The sequence below is a fragment of the Lissotriton helveticus genome, chromosome 5_1 (assembly GCF_964261635.1).
Source record: "Lissotriton helveticus chromosome 5_1, aLisHel1.1, whole genome shotgun sequence".
NCBI lineage: Eukaryota > Metazoa > Chordata > Amphibia > Caudata > Salamandridae > Lissotriton > Lissotriton helveticus.
The window spans coordinates 245,306,513-245,330,845 of NC_136065.1; the positions used below are offsets into that span (position 1 = coordinate 245,306,513).

At 44.6% G+C, this 24,333-nt stretch overlaps 2 protein-coding genes across 3 annotated transcripts in view; one reads left to right on the top strand and one right to left on the bottom strand.

Annotated features, from left to right (window-relative positions):
• Positions 1 to 381: 381 nt before the first annotated feature.
• CDC26 (cell division cycle 26) lies at positions 382 to 19,960 on the bottom strand. 2 transcript variants are annotated; one of them, XM_078642124.1, is made up of 3 exons: positions 19,837 to 19,960; positions 9,647 to 9,777; positions 382 to 846 (listed from the first exon to the last, which is right to left on the bottom strand). In XM_078642124.1, the coding sequence occupies exons 2-3, from the start codon at positions 9,725 to 9,727 to the stop codon at positions 676 to 678; spliced, it is 252 nt and encodes an 83-aa protein (XP_078498250.1). In that variant the 5' UTR covers positions 9,728 to 9,777; positions 19,837 to 19,960; the 3' UTR covers positions 382 to 675. The 2 variants fall into 2 exon arrangements, with proteins under 2 accessions (XP_078498250.1, XP_078498251.1); XM_078642125.1 differs by lacking the exon at positions 19,837 to 19,960 and adding an exon at positions 19,682 to 19,813.
• Positions 19,961 to 20,375: 415 nt separating this feature from the next.
• PRPF4 (pre-mRNA splicing tri-snRNP complex factor PRPF4) overlaps positions 20,376 to 24,333 on the top strand; it is a 206,958-nt gene continuing 203,000 nt past the window's right edge. Inside the window, exon 1 of the mRNA XM_078642126.1 lies at positions 20,376 to 20,624. The gene's annotated coding sequence lies outside the window, so the exon portion shown is untranslated. The remainder of the gene's footprint in view (positions 20,625 to 24,333) is intronic.

A 24,333-nucleotide genomic window follows, 5' to 3' on the forward strand; every position in this document is an offset into this window, starting at 1 on the left:
CCTGCCTCATATCCTGGGTATCTTACTATTGAGTGGGTCAAGTGTAGCAGTATACTGTAGGAAACCTTTGTAATCTCTTCTGCATTAAAAACAAATGCAATCCCACAAAGGGGATTTGTGATGCCGGGTCCTCTACCTTTGGCATGAGCGCACACTCAGAAAAGAGATGTCACTCAGAAAGTAGGATATCAAGTGCAGTAATCTGCAGAACATAAAGAAGAGAGGAAAAAGGCGTGATCACACTAATTTTCTCTGCAACCTAGGCTAACCACGTTTTGCTTTGAGCACAAGGTTCCATGTCACTACAGAAACTTTGTTCCATAAATTATCCTTGGGCGTCTCATTCACAGTGCACCTATGAAGCAATAAGGGAAAAGGTACGATGGTAGATACGGCTCAGCAGACCGGAATTTATTAGAAAACCTAAAATTTATCAAATTAAAATAGCTCTATCTGCATCATGTAAACAAGTTGCAACTCAGAAGTGTCAATCATTTGCGAGTCGCTCTGTCACGTAGCCCACACTCCTGCAGGTTCCACAATGTGGCTCAGGTTATCAGTTTTCCAGCATAGCTTCTTCCAACACAATGGAATATATGTGCGTAGCTCTTCATGGTCCAGCCTGGGTCAGCACCTTTCTTGCAATGCACGTACATAACAATTCCTGGCAGGTCTCTAAAATTCAAAATTTCCAAACTGTGTTGGATTATTGGTAGGTTTTGGCTGCGGCTTGTAGCCAATTCTGTCATGTATCATCTGCTCCCTGCTTTTGTGGTCACTGCTGATCCCTATAGCTCCATCTGTACTGCTGACTAGGTGTGCATCCTCCCCTTGCTTCTTGCGACTCTGAAGATGAAGAAAAACAGAATGATTGTTAATACTTTCAGAAATATAGAAAGGCATGTTTCTAAATGGCAATGTTTGGGGAGAAAAAACACTTGAGGTACAGCCGGGATTAACATATTGGACAGTCAAGTTGTCATACGAATCATCATAAAAACAATATTTTTATTCACTTTTTAGCTTATCCCAAAACAACGTCATTCACACACAACATTTAGATAGCAAAATACAGAATGGTTAAACTATTAACAAGCATTGGTAATGCATCGGTTACGCCTCTAATGAATAAAGAGCAGTTTTCATCAATCGTCATCTGCCAGAAAGTAAGAGTTCCCCGACAGATAACACAGGCGTGGAGAGGATGTGGTGCAGCGGCCAGATCTCCTGACTTGATAGCTGGGGATCCTGGTTCGTGTCTCGGCACCGCCGCGCTACATCCTGGGATTCTATGCAAATCACTTAATCTCTCCAGGTGATAAATTGTTATATAAATATCCTGCAAGAGTTAAAGGCAAAACTTTATGAAAATATAGTTCCACCAAAGCAGATGTTAACAGTACTTCGGAAGTGGGAAACTGATTAGAGAAGCAGATGTAGAACAAGCCTGGGTAAATGCAGGAAATTATGCTACAGCCAATAGAAATGGAGGAAGGGTAAGTGGCAAGAACCAATGAGAATCCAGGAAAGAGAGGAGGAGGGATGCAAGTCCCTTTTAAGTTTATATTAAAAACAATAGATTTCTTAAGAACAGCGCATACGCTGTGCAAGCGAAACCTAAAAAGGAAGGTTTCAGACTGCCCTAATAAAGCAAGCCCATTTTTTAACCCCTTCCATGTGCATGAGGAGCTGAGCTCGTCATGAGTTGCGGCGCTCGCATGCTCATGACGAGCTCAGCTCGTCGTGTAATGCGGCTTTTGTAAAAAAGCCGCACAGCGCGAAAATCGCAGCCGCACGCATGCGGTTAAACACAACGCGAGTACGGAGAAAATGCAAGGTAAATAGTTCCCAGTGCAAAGAGTTTATGAAATGTTATTATACTAAGCCATTTAAGAAAATAATAGTACAAGTTAAGAATACTCAAATGCAACTTCTTGAATTATTGACCAAGGAGGACTACTTAAAACACATCTTTTGTTAACTTCCGCCCTTATCAAAATAAGCACTGTGCATATTCTGCATCACTACACACAGATTGCGGATGTTGCACATTACACAACAGTATAGCCTCACCGCCAAAATCAATTCACGGTTAAACAAGCCCTCATTGAAGCAGCTCACAAAAGGAAACAGAAAGCAGATAAGTGAGGGAACCTCATACTAACTACCTATAACCCTCTGAAGGAAAATCTCCACTACCACATAAACATTTCGCTAGATGCAATAACCTTTGCATTTATAACTGACCTTTGCATTTATAACTGTAAACAATCTAAATCATCCGTTAACAACCAATATGCTCATCACAAACTGCCTCATTCAAGCAGCCTGGGTACCTTTAAATAAGCCAAGCCCCATATCAAACTATTCTTTACCAAAAACATAAAACACTTTACACTTCTCAGTTGGGAGGCAGACTACGGAACGGTATCTAGGCAAGCTTGATATTTAACTGCAATTACCACCAGGATATTATTACTAGATCTGTGCAGCATTTGGCCAAAACATAGCAACCTTCTCCCCAGGCTACTAGAGCTAGCTAGAGTCTTTAAAGGTGCGAGATGCTTGCCTTCAACATAGGTAGAAAGGTGAGAGTGGATTTCAAAGAATCATGGTAGTGAGAGGCATTTGAGGTCTAAAACAAGGGTCTCCAATCTTGTCTGTAATAGGAGATAATTATGTTCAATTACAGTCATCACAAGCTATTAATATGGTTAGTGCTGCAATAGTGTCCACATCTGAAAAGATTACATTAGTGGCCACCATATGCAAGATTACTCGCAATGATCACCTCAGTGCATCAGGCAGGGTTGCCCACAGTAATCTAAAACAAGCATTGGAAATGCAATAGGTCTCGCATTAGAAAAGTTGGAGCTATTGGTCTTGTAAATGTAATAATTTTTTAAGGTATGTTTATGTTTTAATAATAGCAAATGTATTAATTTTGTTATTGTAAATGCCAATATTTATAGAATTTGCAAATGTGACACCTATAGCATTATTAAAGCTAGATGTTTAGTATTCCCGTCTTACATGTATTGATATGACAAATCTTAATGGCTTATACATTTTATATGTAACTATTAATTACATAATAATTTTTGTAATGTATAATGGCACTACATTTAAAAAAGAAAAAAATTGTGAGAAGATTATGTGTTGCGTATGTTATATTTTTTAAAAATCAAGATTAAAAGTGTAATCTTTTTTTTTACTTTTGTAATAAAGCTTTAAACATTGATACATTGCATTTTTGCTGAGAACTGGGTATAGTGAGGGTGTTCGAGTGATGGAGGTAGAGTGAGGGTGGTAGAGTGGTATAGTGAGGGCGGTAGATAGAGTGATGGCAATAGATAGATAGAGTGAGGGTGATAGTGTAATTATGTGGTGTGTAGTTATGAGGCACTGAGTGGTATTAGGAGTGTATGTTGCGTTGAGCGCAGTGTAAATATGTAGCATATAAATATGTGGCACAGAGTGGTATTTGGAGTGTATGTTGCATTGAGTGTAGGGTAATTATGTGGCATGTAATTATGTGACACTGACTGGTATTTGGAGTGTATGTTGCATTGAGTGCAGTGTAATTATGTGGTGTGTAATTATGTGGTAGTGAGTGGTATTTTGAGTGTATGTTGCGTTGAGCGCAGTGTAAATACGTAGCATAAAATGTTGTACTGAGTGGGTGTTGTAGTGTATGTTGCATTGAGTGCAGTGTAATTATGTGGCGTGAAATTATGTGGCACTGAGTGCTATTTGGAGGGTATTTTGCGTTGAGCGCAGTGTAATTATGTAGCATTTAATTATGTGGCACTGAGTGGTATTGTTTGGAGTGTATGTTGCATTGTAATTATGTAGCATATAAATATGTGGTATTGTGTGGAGTGTGTGTTGCATTTAGTAGAGTGTAATTATGTGGCGTGTAATTATGTGGCACTGAGTGCTATTTGGAGGGTATTTTGCGTTGAGCGCAGTGTAATTATGTAGCATTTAATTATGTGGCACTGAGTGGTATTGTTTGGAGTGTATGTTGCATTGTAATTATGTAGCATATAAATATGTGGTATTGTGTGGAGTGTGTTGCATTTAGTAGAGTGTAATTATGTTGTGTGTAATTATGTGGCACTGAGTGGTATTCGGAGTGTATGTTGCATTGAGCGCAGTGTAATTATGTCGCATTTAATTATGTGGCACTGAGTGGTATTGTGTGGAGTGTATGTTGTATTCAGTAGAGTGTAATTGTGTGGCATGTAATTATGTGACACTGAGTGTGTGAGGGTGTAGTGTGTGTGAGGGTGTAGTATGTGTGAGGGTGCAGGGTGTGTGAGGGTGCAGGGTGTGTGAGGGTGCAGGGTGTGTGAGGGTGCAGGGTGTGTGAGGGTGCAGGGTGTGTGAGGGTGCAGGGTGTGGGCGCAGTGTGTGAGAGCGCAGTGTGTGTGGCCTAAAGTAGTGTGAGGGTGGAGTGTGTGTGGGCTAAAGTAGTGAGAGGGTGCAGTGTGTGTGTGGCCTAAAGTAGTGTGAGGGTGCAGTGTGTGTGGGCTAAAGTAGTGAGAGGGCGCAGTGTGTGTGTGGCCTATAGTAGTGTGATGGCGCAGTGTGTATGGCCTAAAGTAGTGTGTGGGCTCAGTGTGTGTGTCATAAAGTAGTGTGAGTACGAGTGAGGACGAGTTCCAAGCCTGGTAGAGGAATGTTGGCTCGGTCATATTCCACAGCAGACGCCCCAGCCAGGCTGGTGGTATGACACCAGCAGATGCAATATTTAGCAATCAGACAGTGCTGTAGGTGCTGTCCGAAAAAACTGCTAGTAAAATTAATACAGCGACAATATCTTGCCAATTTGAAATTAGTGGATTGTATTCGTAGGACAAATAACGTTGCCACTAAGGCATAGGGGTCAGTCAATTATTCTGTATTTTGCCAAATTTAGGACGTTAAAAAAAAAATATATATATATATATATATATATATAACACTATACAAATATTCTGCAACAAATACATTTACAGAAAGAGAATAAAAAGCTGTACAATAATCAAATACGTACGATTTAACATAATAAAGACCAAAATAAATAGATGAAATCCACATCAGAATTAATTTGCTTGTTAAAACCATCATAACCAAGACATGTTAGGACTAAAGTGCAGCTAGCTGGGCAACAGGACATCCCAGATTCTTTCTCAATGGAACAGAGGTAATAAAAACGTAGGTCCCAGGTGTCACAATCGTTGCAACTACAGGCAAGTTTCCACACAAACGTAGAAGATGCTTTCGCAGTGCAGCACACATCAGCTACTATCAGGATCCGCGTTTTTTCCCCCGCACGATATCAGCTGTGACTAAAGGCAAATAAATACAGCGCTCAACAACAAATACTGCCAAGTACAGGGAACACAGGACAGAAATCCTTCCACAGCCATGAATGAACACTGAAGAACGACCCAGCAGATGCAACATTTCACATTCTGGCAGATCATTTGTGGCTTTTCAACATGAGAGAATTTCAACTGCTTAAGATGCTGCTGCAATTGTTAATATATTCGTTGGGTCTTATGAAACATCAACAGTTTACGGTCTGTGCAGCATTGGTGTGACACATAACCAAAGGTCAGTGCTCAATCACACTGCACGCAGAGTGAACATGGCGTTATATTTGGTGTAATGTCAAATGTAATTAACATTTATGAAGAATATTAAATGTGCTAGCTAAACCTGCTCTGGTCGTTGCGACAGTGGCGGTGAGATCTTTACCCCGACCTCACATTTCATGAAGTCTCTGGGAGTTCAGTGCAGGGTGGTCTGACCAGGCAGTTAGTAATAATGCCGTTTTCAGGGTTGTTACTGAGCTGCTGCATATCAACCCCGAACCCGATCTCTTTTAGAAAATGCTCTTGAAATCGGGAACGTTTTTTTCTGCTTAAACCTGCTCTGGTCGTTGCGACAGTGGCGGTGCGATCTTTACCCCGACCTCACATTTCATGAAGTCTCTGGGAGTTCAGTGCAGGGTGGTCTGACCAGGCAGTTAGTAATAATGCCGTTTTCAGGGTTGTTGAAATCGGGAACGTTTTTTTATGCTTAAACCTGCTCTGGTCGTTGCGACAGTGGCGGTGAGATCTTTACTCCGACCTCACATTTCATGAAGTCTCTGGGAGTTCAGTGCAGGGTGGTCTGACCAGGCAGTTAGTAATAATGCCGTTTTCAGGGTTGTTGCTGAGCTGCTGCATATCAACCCCAAACGCGATCTCTTTTAGAAAATGCTCTTGAAATCGGGAAAGTTTTTTTCTGCTTTGATGGGTCTATGGAGAAATGCGACACGGCGGGCAGGGGAGGGGGCGGAGCGGGTAAAAAAAAAACAAGACGGAGGGAAGAGATGGCGAGGCAGAGGGAAGGGGAGAGAAAGAGGTGAAGTAAGAGGGATAGGGAGAGACAAAAGGAAGACAGACTGCAACAAACAAGACGGAGGGAAGAGATGGCGAGGCAGAGGGAAGGGGAGAGAAAGAGGTGAAGTAAGAGGGATAGGGAGAGACAAAAGGAAGACAGACTGCAACAAACAAGACGGAGGGCATTAATGTGGGGAGGGGGGAGGAGAAGTGCGACACGGCCGCAGCAGGGGGCGGAGCGGGGAGAGCGGCGATGAGGGAGGGACACGGCCGAGTGTGAAGCAGCAGGGGCCTTTGAAGTGAAGCTAAGCTTCACTTCAAAGGAGTGGGAGGAGTGCTGCTGGGGAACAGATGGCGATTTGATGATGTGCACGCGCACGGGCCCAGCATCAAATCGCCAGTCTAGGCAAACCTTGTTTAAGCGCCTATAGTCTCGCTCAATGCGCATGCGCATTGAGAGGCGAGACCTAACAAGGCTTTGCCAATTTTGACTGCCTCTACGTAGGTAGTACACGATAAGCTGCAATGCCCCTGGCAACAAGGTAATAATAGTAAAGTGTCTCCCAGCGCCTAATGATTTATATAACTCAAATATATTTCGTTTTTCTCCAAACAGTAGTATGTTCTGAAAATACACACTTTTGTTACTCTAATTGCTCTTATTTTTGATACATATAGTAATTCAATCAAGCAAAAGTTAGTAATTTAGAAAGATGGACTGCACACAGGAGAGCTAATTACAGGCAGGTGGAAAGCTACCAGTAGCTCACAAGCTTGTCGGAGAAGCCTGATCGAAGATTGCCTCTCTCCCCATAGGCAGAAAGACTGGATTAACGTTGAAACGCTATAGGCCAATTTGTATACAATGTTGTGGGTTCCTTCAGATTCTCTGGCTTTCTATACATGAAGCCCATAAATAAATTCATAATTGGCTGTGATTTCAACTACTGCTTTCTTTTGCTGATCAGCTATTTTCTCCACAAGAAACATAGTAATGTGAGATTTCAAGCTGGGTAAATGCTTCTAAATTAACTGTTTTGTTCAAGGCAGATTGTGAACTATTTTCTTGGCTAGTCAGGGGTTAGTGGACTCTTCCCTGGGTGGGGTCGTTTACCACTGGTAAAGCAGTAAAAGCTAGCTTCATGAAGTGGAGTTGTTTACAGACTCAGAATACAGTTTAACACAGTGCATAACACTTGCTATCATCAATGTCCAGTTGGTTCTTCACCTTTGAAAAAAGACACAGACTTAAATAAAAGTTAAGCACTTAAAAATATGGTAGCAAGTCCAAAATGGAAAATGATTTACTTGTCGTGAGCGTCCTCTACTTTTATTAAACCTTTTGCACTCCCATACTGTGAACAGAATTTTTTTTTTTATTTATGTGGAAGAGAAGAGAAAAAAGGTAAAGTTGTATTCCTATACTCCCTTTGAAGCAAAAAGCAGAGAAAGAAGAGTATAGTGCTTTTCTGCATCAACACTGATTTTCTAAGTAGGTCTTTCAATGTCTAGGGCTCATCACAAAGCTAGCGGAAAAGAACTTGTGATGGTTAACATGGACAACACCCTTTGCAGCCCTTTTCACTTTACTAGATTCTAAGGCTGCATATAAAGAAGTGTGTACTACAAATTAATTGTAATTCTTCTCTGAAGTGGGAATCCACATGCAAAAAACAACCCAGTAATTCCTGGTCTGGATGTTATTTTTCACTAGCGGGACAATAACTCTGGCCACCCAGTATCACCATACTCAACCCACTGAACCTGTAATCAGGCCCTTTGTATCTACGAGTCCTGCGCAAGGCAACATCACTCCTCGCTTTAATAAGGTTGTGTGCAAACCTGTATCTCTTTGCAGAGTGCTCTGGTTGACACTTGCATACTAATGAGATGTGCTCACTTAGGGGCCTATTTGGATGGCGGGCGGATCGCCCCCGCAGGGCCAGCGGTAGCCACTGCCGGCCAGGTGGGGGCGATCCGCCCGCCATCCCTCCATGATTGACCCACTGCAACATTAGGATGGCTGTGGGGTCCGCGGCGGACGGGACCGCCCGCCACTTGTCCCCCATTCGACATGTCGACCGGGCGGAAAACTGCCACAATATGGTGGCAGTGTCTGTAAGACACCGCCAACCATATCAGGATGCCAGCGGAGAGCAGCCTTTCCATGGCGGCGTTGCCGCCATGGAAAGGCATGCGGTTTTCGCTGTTGGGGGCCCATAGCGGGCCCCCAGGATGTTGGGGGGTGCACATGGGGGGTACCTATGATACACCCCTGCATTGGCATGGACAAGGTGGCAGGCACCGCGCGGTGCCTGTTACCTTGTGCATACTAATGCGCAACGTGCATTCCCAGCATTGTGGCAGGCGGTGCTATGAGCACCGCCTGCCACAATGCTGGGAACGGGGGATGCCACCGCCGGCACGGTAGCATCCTAATTGCAGGTGCGGGACCACCGGACCCCTGGCGGACGGTCCCGCATACCGTTACGGTGGCGTGCGGACTTTGTCCGCCCGCCATCGTAATGGTCTCCTTAGTGTGCACCACAATCTCAATTGTCTTTAAGTGCCTGAATCAAAAAGCCTAGTTACTCACTTTAACAAAAAAAAATGTCAGGAGGCTGAATCGCACTTTGAACTTATGGTCAGCAAATCTTCTGCCCGCTGAGTCATTTTACCAGGTTATCTCTAGAAAGTGTTCTGCAGTGTCAGGTAAAGAATCTCCGTTGGCTGGCATTTCCCACTTCACCACCACGATAATATTATATGCCACAAGTCCTGTGTGTGTCCCTACTAAGCTTGATAGTAGTGCAACATATACATCAAACCATTTAGTAGAGCCCAGGAACGTATGTGGAAATTGATCTCCTTTAGCTGAATGTGATAGCAAGCCATTTTTATGGAAAGACCTGTGTAGTTTGAGTCTTCCGTTTAATCTCACTCAATTCAGAGGCCCACTGTGCATTCCCCAAAGGTTACTAATCGCATCCCCATAGCAAATTTACCATGTAATTCTCTTGTGTTTTAAGTAATGAACACCTCTGTGCAATCATGCACAAATGAATTGCTTACTCAAATGACAAGGGTACTTGGCTAAGCGCCAAATAATGCCATCTTGCCAAAAGCACCAGTTTATTAGCTAAGCTCCAAATATACTATCTATCCAAAAGCACTAGCTTTTCTTGGGTACCGAGCAAATTCAGATCTGGATCAATTCAAAACAATTTGACTCCCAGATGGCCTCCAACCCAGAAACCCTGTATTCTCACCTCCAAATCTTTCCGTATACTCTCAAATTCTTCAATGTCATCCAGCTTCAACTCGAGACGGGTTGGTTTCCGCCGTAGCATTCTGAAAACTTCTTTCCACTATACCAGCAACAAAACTGTTTGGTATACAACTGAAATAAAAATTGGAAAAAGGTTGTGTTGTAAGAACATTCTCTTTGCTGAAGAAAAGACATATAAACGGATGCCTTTCAGCCATAATAAAACTCTCTACTAAATCTAGTGCTGTATTCCTAAATAAAATAATTAGGCCATAATGACCCACAAATTCCTTTCAAATTTTACACAGAATATATTTTCAACAGTGCTTTATCAGTACACAAGTCCACTAATGGTGTTTTGCATACAATATTTGCTATTAACCCAACACCTTTGTTATTGTCCTACAAAAAGTACTGGAAGTTCCAGATTGTGAATACCAAGGTATTTGAATCCAATAATAAAAACATCAATACATTTTATGACATAGAATATGGGGTGATGGGGGGGGGGGGGTGAGGGTGGAGTTATTCCAAGATATAGGATCCAGCTTCTCTAACCAATATATTAAAGACTAAAGGGTATCTTACAACCTATAATCCAAAGATTTTTTGGGGAGGATTTTTTTAATGGCCTGAAGGTGAAATATAATGAAGGTAACCCAAGGCTAACCTTATCTGTTGTTATTAAAGATCTCCATCCACTCTGTTAGTGACATGCTTCATCCTTGTGTCTAACCATGGTTTCTATTCTATAGACCAGAATGGGCTCAACCATCTTCCTGGGAGCACTTATGATATTTTCCTACCGGGGTCTTTTAAGGAAAAACAATACCTTAGGGACATCCAAGACTTCCATTACAAATGTGTGTCCTTGCTATGAAAACAACAGACTTGGGCTGTGTCCAACGTATACAGGCCCTAAACCTTTCTCGTGTTGACATGTTTCAGCCTTTTCTACAGACTGCTAGTGGTCCCATTCTTTCATACAGGCTAGAACTAATGCACCCGGAATTGGTATTGCTTTTAAATTTAATACGTTTTTGTTGTCTTTTTCTTATCATCCCCGACTAGTGACATATAACATAAAACATGCAATGGGTTAACTCAAGAAGAGGGGAGCCAAGCCATGACAAAAAAACATGTTGATAATTGGGGTGGGAGGGGGAATAGGGGAAGTATGGGGACTTGAAAAACCAGTAGTTAAGTTATCCATTTAAGCGCGTATTCAGGACATTAAGTGGAGACGAAAAGGTGGATTATTAAACAAGCATTTGCAATGCAATAGGTCTCGCATTATGAAAGTTTGAGCTATTGGTCTTGTAAATGACAATTCTTTTATTTATGTGTTGGTTTTCAAAATAGCTAAATTAATAGCTTTGTCATTTACAATGCCAATAGTTATAACTTTCACAAATGTGACACCTATAGCATTTGTAACGCAACATGTTTTGTATTTACGTGACTTAGATGTATTGATATTACAAATAACAATGGCTTTTAATTTTTTAAAATAATTAATACTTAAAAGTGATTGTAATTTATAATGGAAATAGCTTAAACTTTGTAAATAACTTTTGTGAAGATTATGTTCAGTGTATTTTATTGTGATGAAAATCCAAGAACAGAGGTGAAATATTACCATCTTTTTGTGACATTTGTATTAAAGCGTGAAACATTGAGAGAACATATTTGAACCAGTTGTTGTTAAATGGTTGCACAGATTGATGCTGTGATGGCGCGGATGGTGATGTGGTGGCGCTAAGTGATGCTGGGGTTGCGCTGAGTGATGCTGTGGTGCTGCAGAGCGATGCTGTGGTGCTGCAGAGCGATGCTGTGGTGCTGCAGAGCGATGCTGTGGTGCTGCAGAGCGATGCTGTGGTGCTGCAGAGCGATGCTGTGGTACTGCAGAGCGATGCAGTGGTGCTGCAGAGCGATGCAGTGGTGCTGCAGAGCGATGCAGTGGTGCTGCAGAGCGATGCAGTGGTGCTGCAGAGCGATGCTGTGGTGCTGCAGAGCGATGCTGTGGTGCTGCAGAGCGATGCTGTGGTGCTGCAGAGCGATGCTGTGGTGCTGCAGAGCGATGCTGTGGTGCTGCAGAGCGATGCTGTGGTGCTGCAGAGCGATGCTGTGGTGCTGCAGAGCGATGCGGAGCGATAATGTGGTGGTGCGGAGCGATAATGTGGTGGTGCTGAGTGGTGCTGTGGTGGGGCTGAGTGGTGCTGAGTGGTGCCGAGTGGCGCTGTGGTGGCGCTGTGGTGGCGCTGTGGTGGTGCGGAGTGATAATGTGGTGGTGCTGAGTGGTGCTGGAGTGGTGCTGAGTGATGCTGTGGTGCTGCAGAGTAATGCTGTGGTGCTGCAGAGTGAGAATGTGGTGCTGCAGAGTGAGAATGTGGTGGTGCTGAGTGAGAATGTGGTGGTGCTGAGTGAGAATGTGGTGGTGCTGAGTGAGAATGTGGTGGTGCTGAGTGAGAATGTGGTGGTGCTGAGTGAGAATGTGGTGGTGCTGAGTGAGAATGTGGTGGTGCTGAGTGAGAATGTGGTGGTGCTGAGTGAGAATGTGGTGGTGCTGAGTGAGAATGTGGTGGTGCTGAGTGATAATGTGGTGGTGCTGAGTGATAATGTGGTGGTGCTGAGTGATAATGTGGTGGTGCTGAGTGATAATGTGGTGGTGCTGAGTGATAATGTGGTGGTGCTGAGTGATAATGTGGTGGTGCTGAGTGATAATGTGGTGGTGCTGAGTGATAATGTGGTGGTGCTGAGTGATAATGTGGTGGTGCTGTGGTGGTGCTGTGGTGGTGCTGTGGTGGTGCTGAGTGGTGCTGAGTGGTGCTGTGGTGGTGCTGAGTGGTGCTGAGTGGTGCTGTGGTGGTGCTGAGTGGTGCTGTGGTGGCGCTGAGTGGTGCTGTGGTGGCGCTGTGGTGGTGCTGAGTGATAATGCGGTGGTGCCGAGTGGTGCTGGAGTGGCGCTGTGGTGGTGCTGAGTGATAATGTGGTGGTGCTGGAGTGGCGCTGAGTGATGCTGTGGTGCTGCAGGGTGATGCTGTGGTGCTGCAGGGTGATGCTGCTGTGGTGCTGCAGAGTGATGCTGCTGTGGTGCTGCAGAGTGATGCTGCTGTGGTGCTGCAGAGTGATGCTGCTGTGGTGCTGCAGAGTGATGCTGCTGTGGTGCTGCAGAGTGATGCTGTGGTGCTGCAGAGTGATGCTGTGGTGCTGCAGAGTGGTGCTGCAGAGTGGTGCTGTGGTGCTGCAGAGTGATGCTGTGGTGCTGCAGAGTGGTGCTGTGGTGCTGCAGAGTGATGCTGTGGTGCTGCAGAGTGGTGCTGTGGTGCTGCAGTGTGGTGCTGCAGAGTGGTGCTGTGGTGCTGCAGAGTGGTGCTGTGGTGCTGCAGAGTGGTGCTGCAGAGTGGTGCCGTGGTGGTGCTGAGTGATAATGTGGTGGTGCTGTGGTAGTGCTGTGGTGGTGCTGTGATGGTGCTGAGTGATAATGTGGTGGTGCCGAGTGGTGCTGAGTGATGCTGTGGTGGTGTGTGGGGGTGCTGCTGTGGTGGTGCTGATTGATAATGTGTAGGTGCTGAGTGATGCTGGGGTAGCGCTGAGTGATGATGTGGTGATGCTGGAGTGGCGCTGAATGGCGCTGGGGTGGCGCTGGGTGATGCTGGGGTGGCCCTGAGTGATGCTGGGGTGGCCCTGAGCGATGCTGGGGTGGCGCCGAGTGATGCTGGGGTGGCGCCGAGTGTGGTGCTGAGTGATGCTGTGGTGGTGCTGAGTGATGCTGTGGTGGTGCGGAGTGATGCTGTGGTGGTGCTGAGTGGTGCTGAGTGGTGCTGTTTTATTATGTTTTGCTATGCTATGCTTTGTTATTCTATGCTATGTTTTGTTATTCTATGTTTTGTTGTGTTTTGTTAAACTATGCTTTGTTATGCTAGGTTTTGTTTTGTTATGCAATGCTATGTTTGTTATGCCATGCTATGTTTTGTTTTGCTATGCTATGTTTTGCTATCCTGGTGTGTGATTGTGTCTGGTTGTGGTTGTGTGTGTGTGTTTGTGTGTGTGTGTTTGTGTGTTTGTGTGTGTGTGCGTGTGTGCGTGTGTGCGTGTGTGGGTGTGTGCGTGTGTGGGTGTGTGCGTGTGCGTGTGCGAGTGTGGTTGTGTGCGAGTGTGGTTGTGTGCGAGTGTGGTTGTGTGCGAGTGTGGTTGTGTGCGAGTGTGGTTGTGTGCGAGTGTGGTTGTGTGCGAGTGTGGTTGTGTGCGAGTGTGGTTGTGTGCGAGTGTGGTTGTGTGCGAGTGTGGTTGTGTGCGAGTGTGGTTGTGTGCGAGTGTGGTTGTGTGCGAGTGTGGTTGTGTGCGCGTGTGGTTGTGTGCGCGTGTGGTTGTGTGCGCGCGTGGTTGTGTGCGTGCGTGGGGTTGTGTGCGTGCGTGGGGTTGTGTGCGTGCGTGGGGTTGTGTGCGTGCGTGGGGTTGTGTGCGTGCGTGGGGTTGTGTGCGTGTGTGGGGTTGTGTGCGTGTGTGGGGTTGTGTGCGTGTGTGGGGTTGTGTGCGTGTGTGGGGTTGTGTGCGTGTGTGGGGTTGTGTGCGTGTGTGGGGTTGTGTGCGTGTGTGGGGTTGTGTGCGTGTGTGGGGTTGTGTGCGTGTGTGGGGTTGTGTGCGCGTGTGGGGTTGTGTGCGCGTGTGGGGTTGTGTGCGCGTGTGGGCTTGTGTGTGTGTGGGGTTGTGTGTGTGTGGGGTTGTGTGTGTGTGGGGTTGTGTGTGTGTGGGGTTGTGTGTGTGTGGGGTTGTGTGTGTGTGGGGTTGTGTGTGTGTGGGGTTGTGTGTGTGTGGGGTTGTGTGTGTGGGGTTGTGTGTGTGTGTGTGCATGTGTGTGGGGGTTTTTGCGTGTGTGGGGGGTTTTGCGTGTGTGTGGGCGGGGTTTGCGTGCGTGGTTGTGTGTGTGTGTGTGTGTAGGGGGGTTGTGTCTGTGTGAGGGGGCAGTGCGTGAGGGGGCAGTATGTGAGTAGTTGTCTGAGGGGGCAGTGTCTGAGGGGGCAGTGTCTGAGGGGGCAGTGTCTGAGGGGGCAGTGTGTGAAGGGACAGTGTGTGAAAGGACAGTGTGTGAAGGGACAGTGTGTGAAGGGACAGTGTGTGTGGGGGCAGTGTCTGAGAGGGCAGTGTCTGAGGGGGCAGTGCCCAGTGTGTGAGGGTGCAGTGTAATGAGAGTGTGTGAGGGTGCGGGGTGTGTGAGGGTACAGTGTGTGTGTGTGGCCTAAACTAGTGTGAGTGCACAATGTGTGAGTGCGCAGTGAGTGGGCAGTGTGTGAGTGGGCAGTGTGTAAGTGGGCATTGTGTGAGGGGGCACAGTGTGTGAGGGGGCACAGTGTGTGAGGGGGCAGTGTAATGAGAGAGCAATATACTTATATACTGGATATAAAAAACAGGGAACCTAATTAAAATGTAGAAAGCAAAATATATCAACAGACACAGCATTAACTATAAAGTTCCTCACAATTTCTGAAACTCGATTAGCGCCAATGCGTTTTGAGACCGCACCGTTCACGTGAGGTTTGTTGATTCTTAAAAAAGTAAACAGCATTCAAATTTAAATGGCACAGACTGACATTGTCCAAATAAAAACAGGATTACTGCTGAAACGTTTTGGAAACACATTGTTCATGTGAGGTTTGTGTCTTGGTATTTAAGTAACTAGTCACACCTAGGAAACTTGGCAACTATGTTGTTGGATGTTTGCGTCGCAATTCTTGGTGTTTCTTGTAGTTAGGGGTATTATAAGAAACAAACACGCATCATATCAGAACTGTTATTTTTCGGTCAACAGTATTACACATGTTTAACATACCCTTTACAACCATAGGCCCAAAAGTCCCACCGTGCTCACTGCTGTTGGCCGAAAAACCTGATTCTGCTCAGTCACACATGACTCACTGCATGTGGTGAGCTATACTGTTCTGGTCTTAGAGAAAAACTAAAATCAAGGCTGTGTCAAGATTGTTGGCTCTAAATATGCACAAACAATATGGTGCACATGGGGAGCGGGGGGGGGGCAGAGAATGTATGCACAACTCTCGAATTCCCATGCAGTCCAGGTTATTGCTTTGCATTCTGGGACCTGTAGTTTGGTGTATCCCATTATAAAATCACAAACTCGGAATCTTGGGAGCTCTGTGGCTGCTGTTTTGTTTTCAAGATAAAGTTGCATGCAAAGTACCCCCTAGGGAGTTAGCGCAATTGTCCAACCACCTACAGCTGTATTTCTGCCTGTCTGCAATCTTGTAGGAATTTTGTTAGGCTGAACTGTTGGTTCCGACAAAGAATACAGCGTTATTTTTTTTATTATTCAATGTATTATTGTTTAAGCGCTCTGGGGGCATGGAAAGGCTCCTTACAGTTCTAAGCCGGTTTGGGGTTGCTTCATAATGGCGGGTTACTTTGTGTCTTCTCGGGATTGCTTTAGAATGTATTCAGTTTCAATGGACCCGTTGCAAAGGTGCACATTGTGTGTCATGCACAAACCCAATTAAGAGAATTACGCTTAATGGCTTCTCCGGCCTCGCTGGCTAGAGACTGTCTGCCCCAAATGTCTGCCTGGATGCTGAACAGCTGGCGAGGAATCAGCCCAGACAAAACCAAGGCGCTGCTGAAGGAGGCAGTGAGTAAACAAACAAGCATTGTCAAAGTCAAACGCTCTGACACATCATTGTTATCTGGTGAATCTTACAAAATTAAAGTCACGATCCATACATACTGATTAGTACAAAAAAAATGCATAAATACATAAATAAATTAATACCGCCTTCGGGTAAAGTCCGCGCTAATAAAAATGCATAAATAACTAAATAAATAAGTACCGCAAATCACCGCCGTCACTCTGCCGGCCTGCGACCAGGAAGTCAGGCAGGCCGGCGCGACAACCGGAAGAGCCGCGATTGGAGCCGTGTTTGGAGGGGAGCACCGGAGCAGGCAGGAGCCTACCCTGCGCCCCGGTGGCGAAGGAGGGAAGAAGAGTCCTGCTGCCGGGCCCTGCAGCTGAGGAGAGCCGCCGCACGAAGGAAGCCGGTGAGTGGGTTGCTGAGCGGGGCGAGGGGGGAGCATGTGTGCGCGCGCGCGCGAGAGTGGCGGGCTGTGTGTGTGTGTGCGTGCGTGCGTGTATGTGTCTTGGAGTGCGTGTGTGTGACTGTGGGGGAGAGGGGTGTGTGTGTGAGCGAGTGTCTGTGTGCCGTGTGCCTGTATGTGTGTGCATGCGCTCGCCTGTGTGTGCGTGCATGCAGAGGGGTGGGGGCTGCCTATATGTAAAGCGCTCTGATACCTGATTCGGTTCGGGGCTGGAAAAAAAAATAAATGGCTGTGAGTTACTCTGCGCATGCGCGGGGCAGACGCGCGCGCTCCCGCGGTGAAAACTGCAAGGGAAACGCTCGTGCCAGATAGGTGTCTACATTCCCAAAAAGCGGCAACAATAGTTGTCGAGACAGACACTCTCAATGCTCACGCATTGAGAGTACGTCTGCTCGACCTAAAAAGGCAGAAATATTTAAAGGAGGGAGAAAGACGTGTGTGTGTGTGTGTGTGTGTGTTGTTTTTTCGTGGTGCTAGCAGGAATGGAATACTTGAATGCAATGGCAGCAAATCGGTTGAATACCTTTGAGGTGAGGTGGGGCAGGGAGAAACCTGCTAAACTATGATGTAGTAGTATATTATTATTTGTTTTAACAAATGTGGCGTTACCAGCACTGCTGTTGTGCTATTTGTACTTTGTTACCTCAAGAGGAAGGAGGATAAAAAAGACAAGTGAAGACAGGCGCTCTCAGTAACATAAGCACTGACAAAGCCAATGGGCCACATTGGCTTTGTTAATGCATTTTGATGATATAACGGCTGGCTTTTTCCCTACAACTCTCTGCAGCACAATCAACAAAAAAATTCAGAAGGTGTGATGATGCAACGGCTGCTAGAGGTCGCTACGTTCCACTGGTGAGTGCATGCATCACAATGTATGTGTGTCTGCAGAATGAAGTGGGTGGCATTTGCTTTAACTTTTAATCTACCGATCCAAAGTAACGGCCACCACTTGAATATGAAAATTTAAAAACATTTTAAAAAAAAGAAATAATTATGTGAAACTGTAAATTTGAAAAACAAAGGACCACAGGATGGGAGGAGTAACAGAGGAATAAATGTGTACTGGCAGGTGGGTGCGAGGAGGAGCATCCAACGAGGGAAGAAGCACACATGGGGAGAATAACGTAGCAAAGTGGAGAAGCACACAAAAGTGGAGAAGCACACAAAAGAGCGAGAAACAGATGAAAGTAACAGAAACACTGGAAGCTAGAGAGAGGCTGAGAACAATACACAGTATGAGGGGGTTGCGAGGGAAGTACCCAATAGAGAAACAAGCTGCGCAGGCGACCACAATAGACAGAAAAGGATAGAGCTGGAAAACACATGCACTCTCATGGAGTGCTTAACCACAACAAAGAAAAAAGTTCCCTTGAAATGAGTAGAGGCAAGATAGAAGCCAGCCGATCCAAGAGATTATAAAGAGGCTATGTTCCAGGCGAAGGACCAACTCAAAATGGACAGACCTGGACAAGAAAAACGATTGAACAAGTAGTAATCAAATTAGACAATAAAGACAACCAATGGTGTGCAGAGGGCCGGCTATTAACCCCCTGTAAAATCGTGGTAAGCGGAATAGGTCTTTAACAGCAAGACATGCGCTGTATGCTATGGGATAACTCCACAGTACAGATTGAAGGTGACCTGCTAAAAGTTTGGACGGACTCTTTTACTCTGTCTCAAAAAATCATAAAACCCTCAAATTTGAGAAGAAACCACTTGTTTACGTCATATAGGGCATATTGGACACATGCGAAACTTTCGAAAATTGCAACGGAAGAATACCTATGCCCAAGGTGCAAATTTCCAGCAGCAGACGATGGTCATATGTTTGTCGAATGCTCAGAAATAGTTAACTATTGGAGGCAGGTGTGTGGGTTTCTCGAAGAAGTGTTGTCAACATCAATAATTTATAGTCCTAGATTAGCTTTATTTGGTCTCCCACGCGATTACGATATAAAAAGTTGCATTTCACAGTTTATTTTTTACGTAGTTGTTATTGCCAGGAGGGAGATTTGCAAGGAGTGCAAATCGGAAAACCCTCCAAAGTTTTCAGACTGTTTAAGAAATATTATGGCAGTAAGCCGCTTAGACTTGTTGTGTGGTGCGGTAAACTCTATTAAACTTTGGTCTGCACTAAATGTATGGTGTGAGAAATGGTATCCATAAGTCCAATGATTATGCCAGAGGTTAAATGGTCCTATCCTCCCAAAGTGGCAAGTAACATCGGGAATGGGAGTTGGGATTGGAATTGACCTACCTCTGGGCAATCTCCAACGGCTATCCACAAACATAAGGGCAGGAAAGGTTGGTTTGTGTCAGTGGCCTGGAGTAAGCTCATCTAGAGTTAACATCTACTGGTGGTATGTATGAGTACAAAAAAAAAAAAAGACATGCGCTGTATGCTAGGCTCGCCCTAAAAAAAGTAGTTGGGGAATGGAGGCTAAGGAAGAGACTGTAGAGAAGGCATGATAATGAAGCAGTGCACTAAACAAGGATCACTGGGGGCAATATGTTGGCCTAATTTGAACTTTCCACTTAAATATATTGGGCCAAAGAAATAATATGTAAAAGTATCCAAGCAAAAATAGGGAATATTTTTGGAAGCTCACTTGGCAGCTATGGTTAAATGGATTTGTTTCTGCTGGGGGTAGCCCCAGATGCATGCCTCATGCTTCCCACCGACATGGCTGGCCGTCGGCTAATAGCAATATTGCATGCTACCAAGTAGGCTTTAAACTCCTCTTCACATAATCCTTCACACTTGCTCTGATAAAGCACAGGGGTTAGGAAACACACCATAACCACTATTACTGCAGGACTAAAACCTTAAAAATGTCCAACCCATCATCGACTCGCGCTTACTGGTACGATTTGCTTCAAAACGGATATGCACTCATACTCAATAACGAATAAATAAGCACATACTCACAAGTCACCACTGCAGATCACTCACAATCCTCCAAACATAATTACTTGACACACGCATGCTAGGTGGAGTTTCTTGCTGGTGCTGCTCTATCTTAGTCCTATTCCTACGCTGTTGAAGGCAGCCTTCTGCTGAGCCATCTACTACCACCTCTTTACCTTTGGTGGTTGAGTCCCCTCGCCTCACACTCTGCTTCTAGCACGGCCCATATCCCCGCAAATCCCCCAGCTTCGCTCAACCGATGTTCCCAAACACATCCGCCCTCTGTAGCAAATAATGAACACTGAAGAAGGACGAATTTTGCGTTCCATGGTAACTAAAAGAGGACTAAAAATTGGACAACTACCTGTAGGTCCCCTCATCAAAGCACCTTTCTTGCATGGGCCCAGAGTAAGATGATCGTTGTGTTCAAATGAGATACGAGCAAGATCCCTTGGCAAAGATTACGCATGACTTTCACTTTACATTTTTGATAAAGTTTTGTACGAAGTACAACGACGTTTTATTATTTAGAAGCACTACCTTGCATGCGTTGTTAACCTCCAAAACTGTTAGCTACGCTTCTCACTGTTTGACGTATACATTTATTGGCGCAACAGAGCCTTTGTTGTGACTAAATGGATACATCATACTGTAATCCAAACCATTCTAAGATGGCGCTGCAGAAAACACCAGCCCCGTTCTTTAGTCATGAACTGGAATGTAGCTCCCGCTTGTCCGGTTAGTTGTGTACATTTTGGTGTCCCAAGCTTCGTTCCTATCCGCTGGTAATACATACTCAAAAGAAAACGTGCGTTAAAGGAGTTGTAACGAGCAACTGAAAGTCTGGAGGTCGTCATATCGAGTGACCCGGAAGTACACATTCAGGGCTTCCGCGGCCGCGGCTCTTACGTTGTGTTCAGCATGTTGTGTATCACTGTATCTGAATGAGGCTATAAGAAGAGAGGTGAGGAATGTTCTATTTTAAAGCAGCTCCTGTTGCTCTTTCTCTCACTAGTTTATATGAATCTTTCTACTAGTCGGAATCGTTTTGTAGCTCAACCTACAGTTAGTGTTACAAAGTGCTCTTAAACTTAGGCAAAGCGTATACCGCTCTATGCAACAACAGACGCCAACCCATTCCATTCTACCTTTAATTTATTTCTAATCAGTTGACACACGGAACCCCGCTTTTATTGTAATTTCCTCCTACATCCCATTGTTCGAAAAATTAAGATGCCACTTGTTTCTATTGCGCTCTTCTGTCATTCACACATCGAATTTGGGCAAGAAACATGGATGCTACGATTTCAGTATGAATATGCGTGACATTTCAGTGTTGTGGGTCTAAGTGTGACATTGGCCTACCTTATGTGTGACACTATATCACTAGTTATTGAATAGAGAACTGCGGAGGTCATTAGTTTTGAATGTAAGTATATGTAGCTTTTCATTCACAATGATCCTTGCAAAACGAAAAGTGACAGAATGCAATGGAAAAATATGACCTGATGAATTACCTGTAGTTATCCAAGGTGACGTCCCCGCCTATTTGCAGATCAGACACTGCAAAGCTCACCCTTTCAGACTGCCACAAAGAAAATGATATAGCAATGCATCATTTATGCATTTCCCGCCGTCTAAACTGTTATAATGCAACGTACTAAACTAATAACCTCATTACAAACCAGCCCTCTTCTTTGTGCGATCAAAAAACGTTGCCAGAAAAGGGGTGCAATACAGTAATAACCATGACACCACCTCCCCTATAATTTCGGGGAAGGCTCCATGAGCATTTCTGTATGCCACTGCCTGAGGAAATAAAGGCCCAACTCTCACAAGCTGGCACCAGACGTGTGCTTAAGTGTAATTGCATGGCAACATGGGGTGCTTGCGGTAATGGGCAGAAATGCACCAAGTGCGTAAGGTTAACCCTTGATGCATGGCACTTGGCAGGGCTGAAGTAAAGGCTAATTGTTATGCCCTAATAAATGATATATACAAAAGAATCAGTGTAACTATGATTAGAATAATCCAACAACACTGCACCACAACCCCTACACGAAAGCCTTTCTCCCACAAAATTGTATCGAGAACTTAATAGGCTGCTATTTCTGAAGGCACAGTCAATTGTTTCATGTCCTTATGTCAGATAACTGTTAACACAGTCAGCGTCAACCTTATTGCATTAACAGACTTAAGTGTAACAAGTCTTTTGGATATAGGTTATTACAATATTATGTTATAATTGTATCACATTGCAACTAACACATTAATTAAAGTAATTTGCTTACTGTACCATGATGCGTTGTATTCAGGGTCTCTGACATTTTGCTACATAATGCAGCATTTTTTGTGATAGTACTGCATCATTATTTTATCATTTTTACACATCTTAACACTATCTGTACAAAGTGAATCGACCCCCCAGCACTCCATACAAATTATTTCCAAAGTTTGGAGAGAAATCTTCCTAGTATTTTAATCACAAATAGTCAAGCATCTTGAACTTGGTATTCTTCTTAGTATTTTTTTATTCGCAAAGATCAACATTTAATCCTTGATGTACCGATATTTCACATCACTAGCCAACAAGTGTTTCATCGCTGAACAAATCTTTTCCAACCGACTTTCTCAGGGTTAGAAGAATTGACAGCACATTTAGAATACAAAAGTATAATCCAACCCAATAACGGTCACTGGATAACTGCACCCTGGACGAAGACCAGTGCCAACTGAAAGGAGGTAAGGTGGAGAACCCCACCTGGAAAGGTCCTCGCAGAATGGGGAGGATGGGTGGGCGTTAAGGAATCTGCGGCTAGACACAGTCTCTAGCAGATACATCGTTACTGAAGGTAAGTAACTCGAACATCTGATAGAGACATCTAGCCTCAGGTTCCTTAACTTAGTATAGATACCACAGCCATACCCCAAGGGGGAGGTGGGTCTGCGACAGAACAACAGAAAGTGCCCGAGAGCACTGAGCCGGCAACAAGGTGACGGACTATGGGGAAAGCTGTGGAGGTGCAGCCAATCAGCAAACCAAGCAGCTCGGAAGAGCACAAGACAATGGTGTCTCCCTTTGATTGGTTTAAATCAGAGGGTATACGTCACGCCCAGCCCTTTCAGCATGTTCATAATTAAGTCAGAAAAAATCCCTACCCTCTTTGTGCATTCAACACTGAATTTAAAGTGACAAATAGCAAAGTTGAACACCCAGACCAGCTATCCACAGTGCACCGAAGACCAGTTAGTGTGTGCAGCTAGCAGTAGTAACATACCAGGCACCAGTGCAGCTCAGCACTGACATGGCATACACAACCCTTGGCACGCAGATTATCACTGTCATGCAGTGATAAAGGTCTTACACTAATTCTATATGACACTAAACTTTATAGTTTGTGGGTTCGCTATGAGGCAGTGGGCCTGTTTATACATGCTTAATAGCCATACTTGACATCATTATCTAAATAAATTGTGCAATGGCTGTAAGATAACTGAGTGGGTTATGGTAGCTGCTGCAGAGATATGTTCGGGAACGAGTGGCTTGAATTCTTAATCGTGGAAGGTTCAAAACATCTATGCATACTTCATTAAGATCATTACATGTCCATTAAACACACAAAAAGTCTGTGCCATACTAAATACAATCAAATGGAGCTGAACCTGGCTGGCAAATAAAATGATGTTGTATCGGCTAGACAGAATGATAAAAATCAAATCAAAATGTAAGAATAATAAAATAGATCAAAATGTTAGGATCAGAATGTTAGTGTTTTACCAGGGCCTGCTCAAATCGGAGTCCCCGTATGCTTTGTCTACTAAGGGACGTAAATCTTTCATGGAGTAAAGTGCTTATTGTGCAGTGCGATACTCGTGCATTAAAATTAAAGTGCCTTTGTGCTGCTATTGTGATGCACTAATTAAAGTGCTATTTTATTGCTAGATTAATTAAAACATTTTCTAAAGAAACAGTCAACCAACCTATGAAAGATTTGAAAACAACCACATTTTTTGTATAAACAATTATAATAGTCTAAACCCTCCCTTCGCTCCTTAGTGGATTACGAAGGCCCGCAAGGGTAAGAACCTTATCTGGGAGGATAAGATGTGTGGTGCTTTATTATAGTGGTGCCAATATGCATGTGAGTTTGAAAACTGGTCCTGAAATATAAAGTACTATGCGCTTTCAGCTTCTTGTAGGTGTCCATTGTGTGAAGCAGCCCTCGACTAGAAAAATAGATCCAAGGAGCTAGACAAGCCAGGTGTTAAACTTTTCCAGCTCTTTGGCGTCAAGGTTCGAAAACCTCACAGCCTTTTTATGCCACCTATGTATTCCCGCTCCCGCTTTTCCTTCAGTTGTCGGGCTAGATGTCTACCTATCTTTTTTCCTTGTGTATAGGAGAGTTGTCGAAGTTTCAGGAGGGTATGCTCTGCTCGGTTGTTATATATGGCCTTGAGTTTCCCCCTCAGTGCTGTGAGTGTGCAAAGAGTCAATCTAGCGAGCTTGTTTTTATGGAGTCTTTCTGTTATGGATAGTTCGGCCTCTAGATCAATGAGCTCCTTGGCGCGGCGTTTGGCTAATGAAGATATGATCGAGTCGGGAATATGTGTGGTGCACATGGGAGTAGAAGGTATAATCTCGCGTCTGGGGTATAGGGTCCACCAGGCGTTTC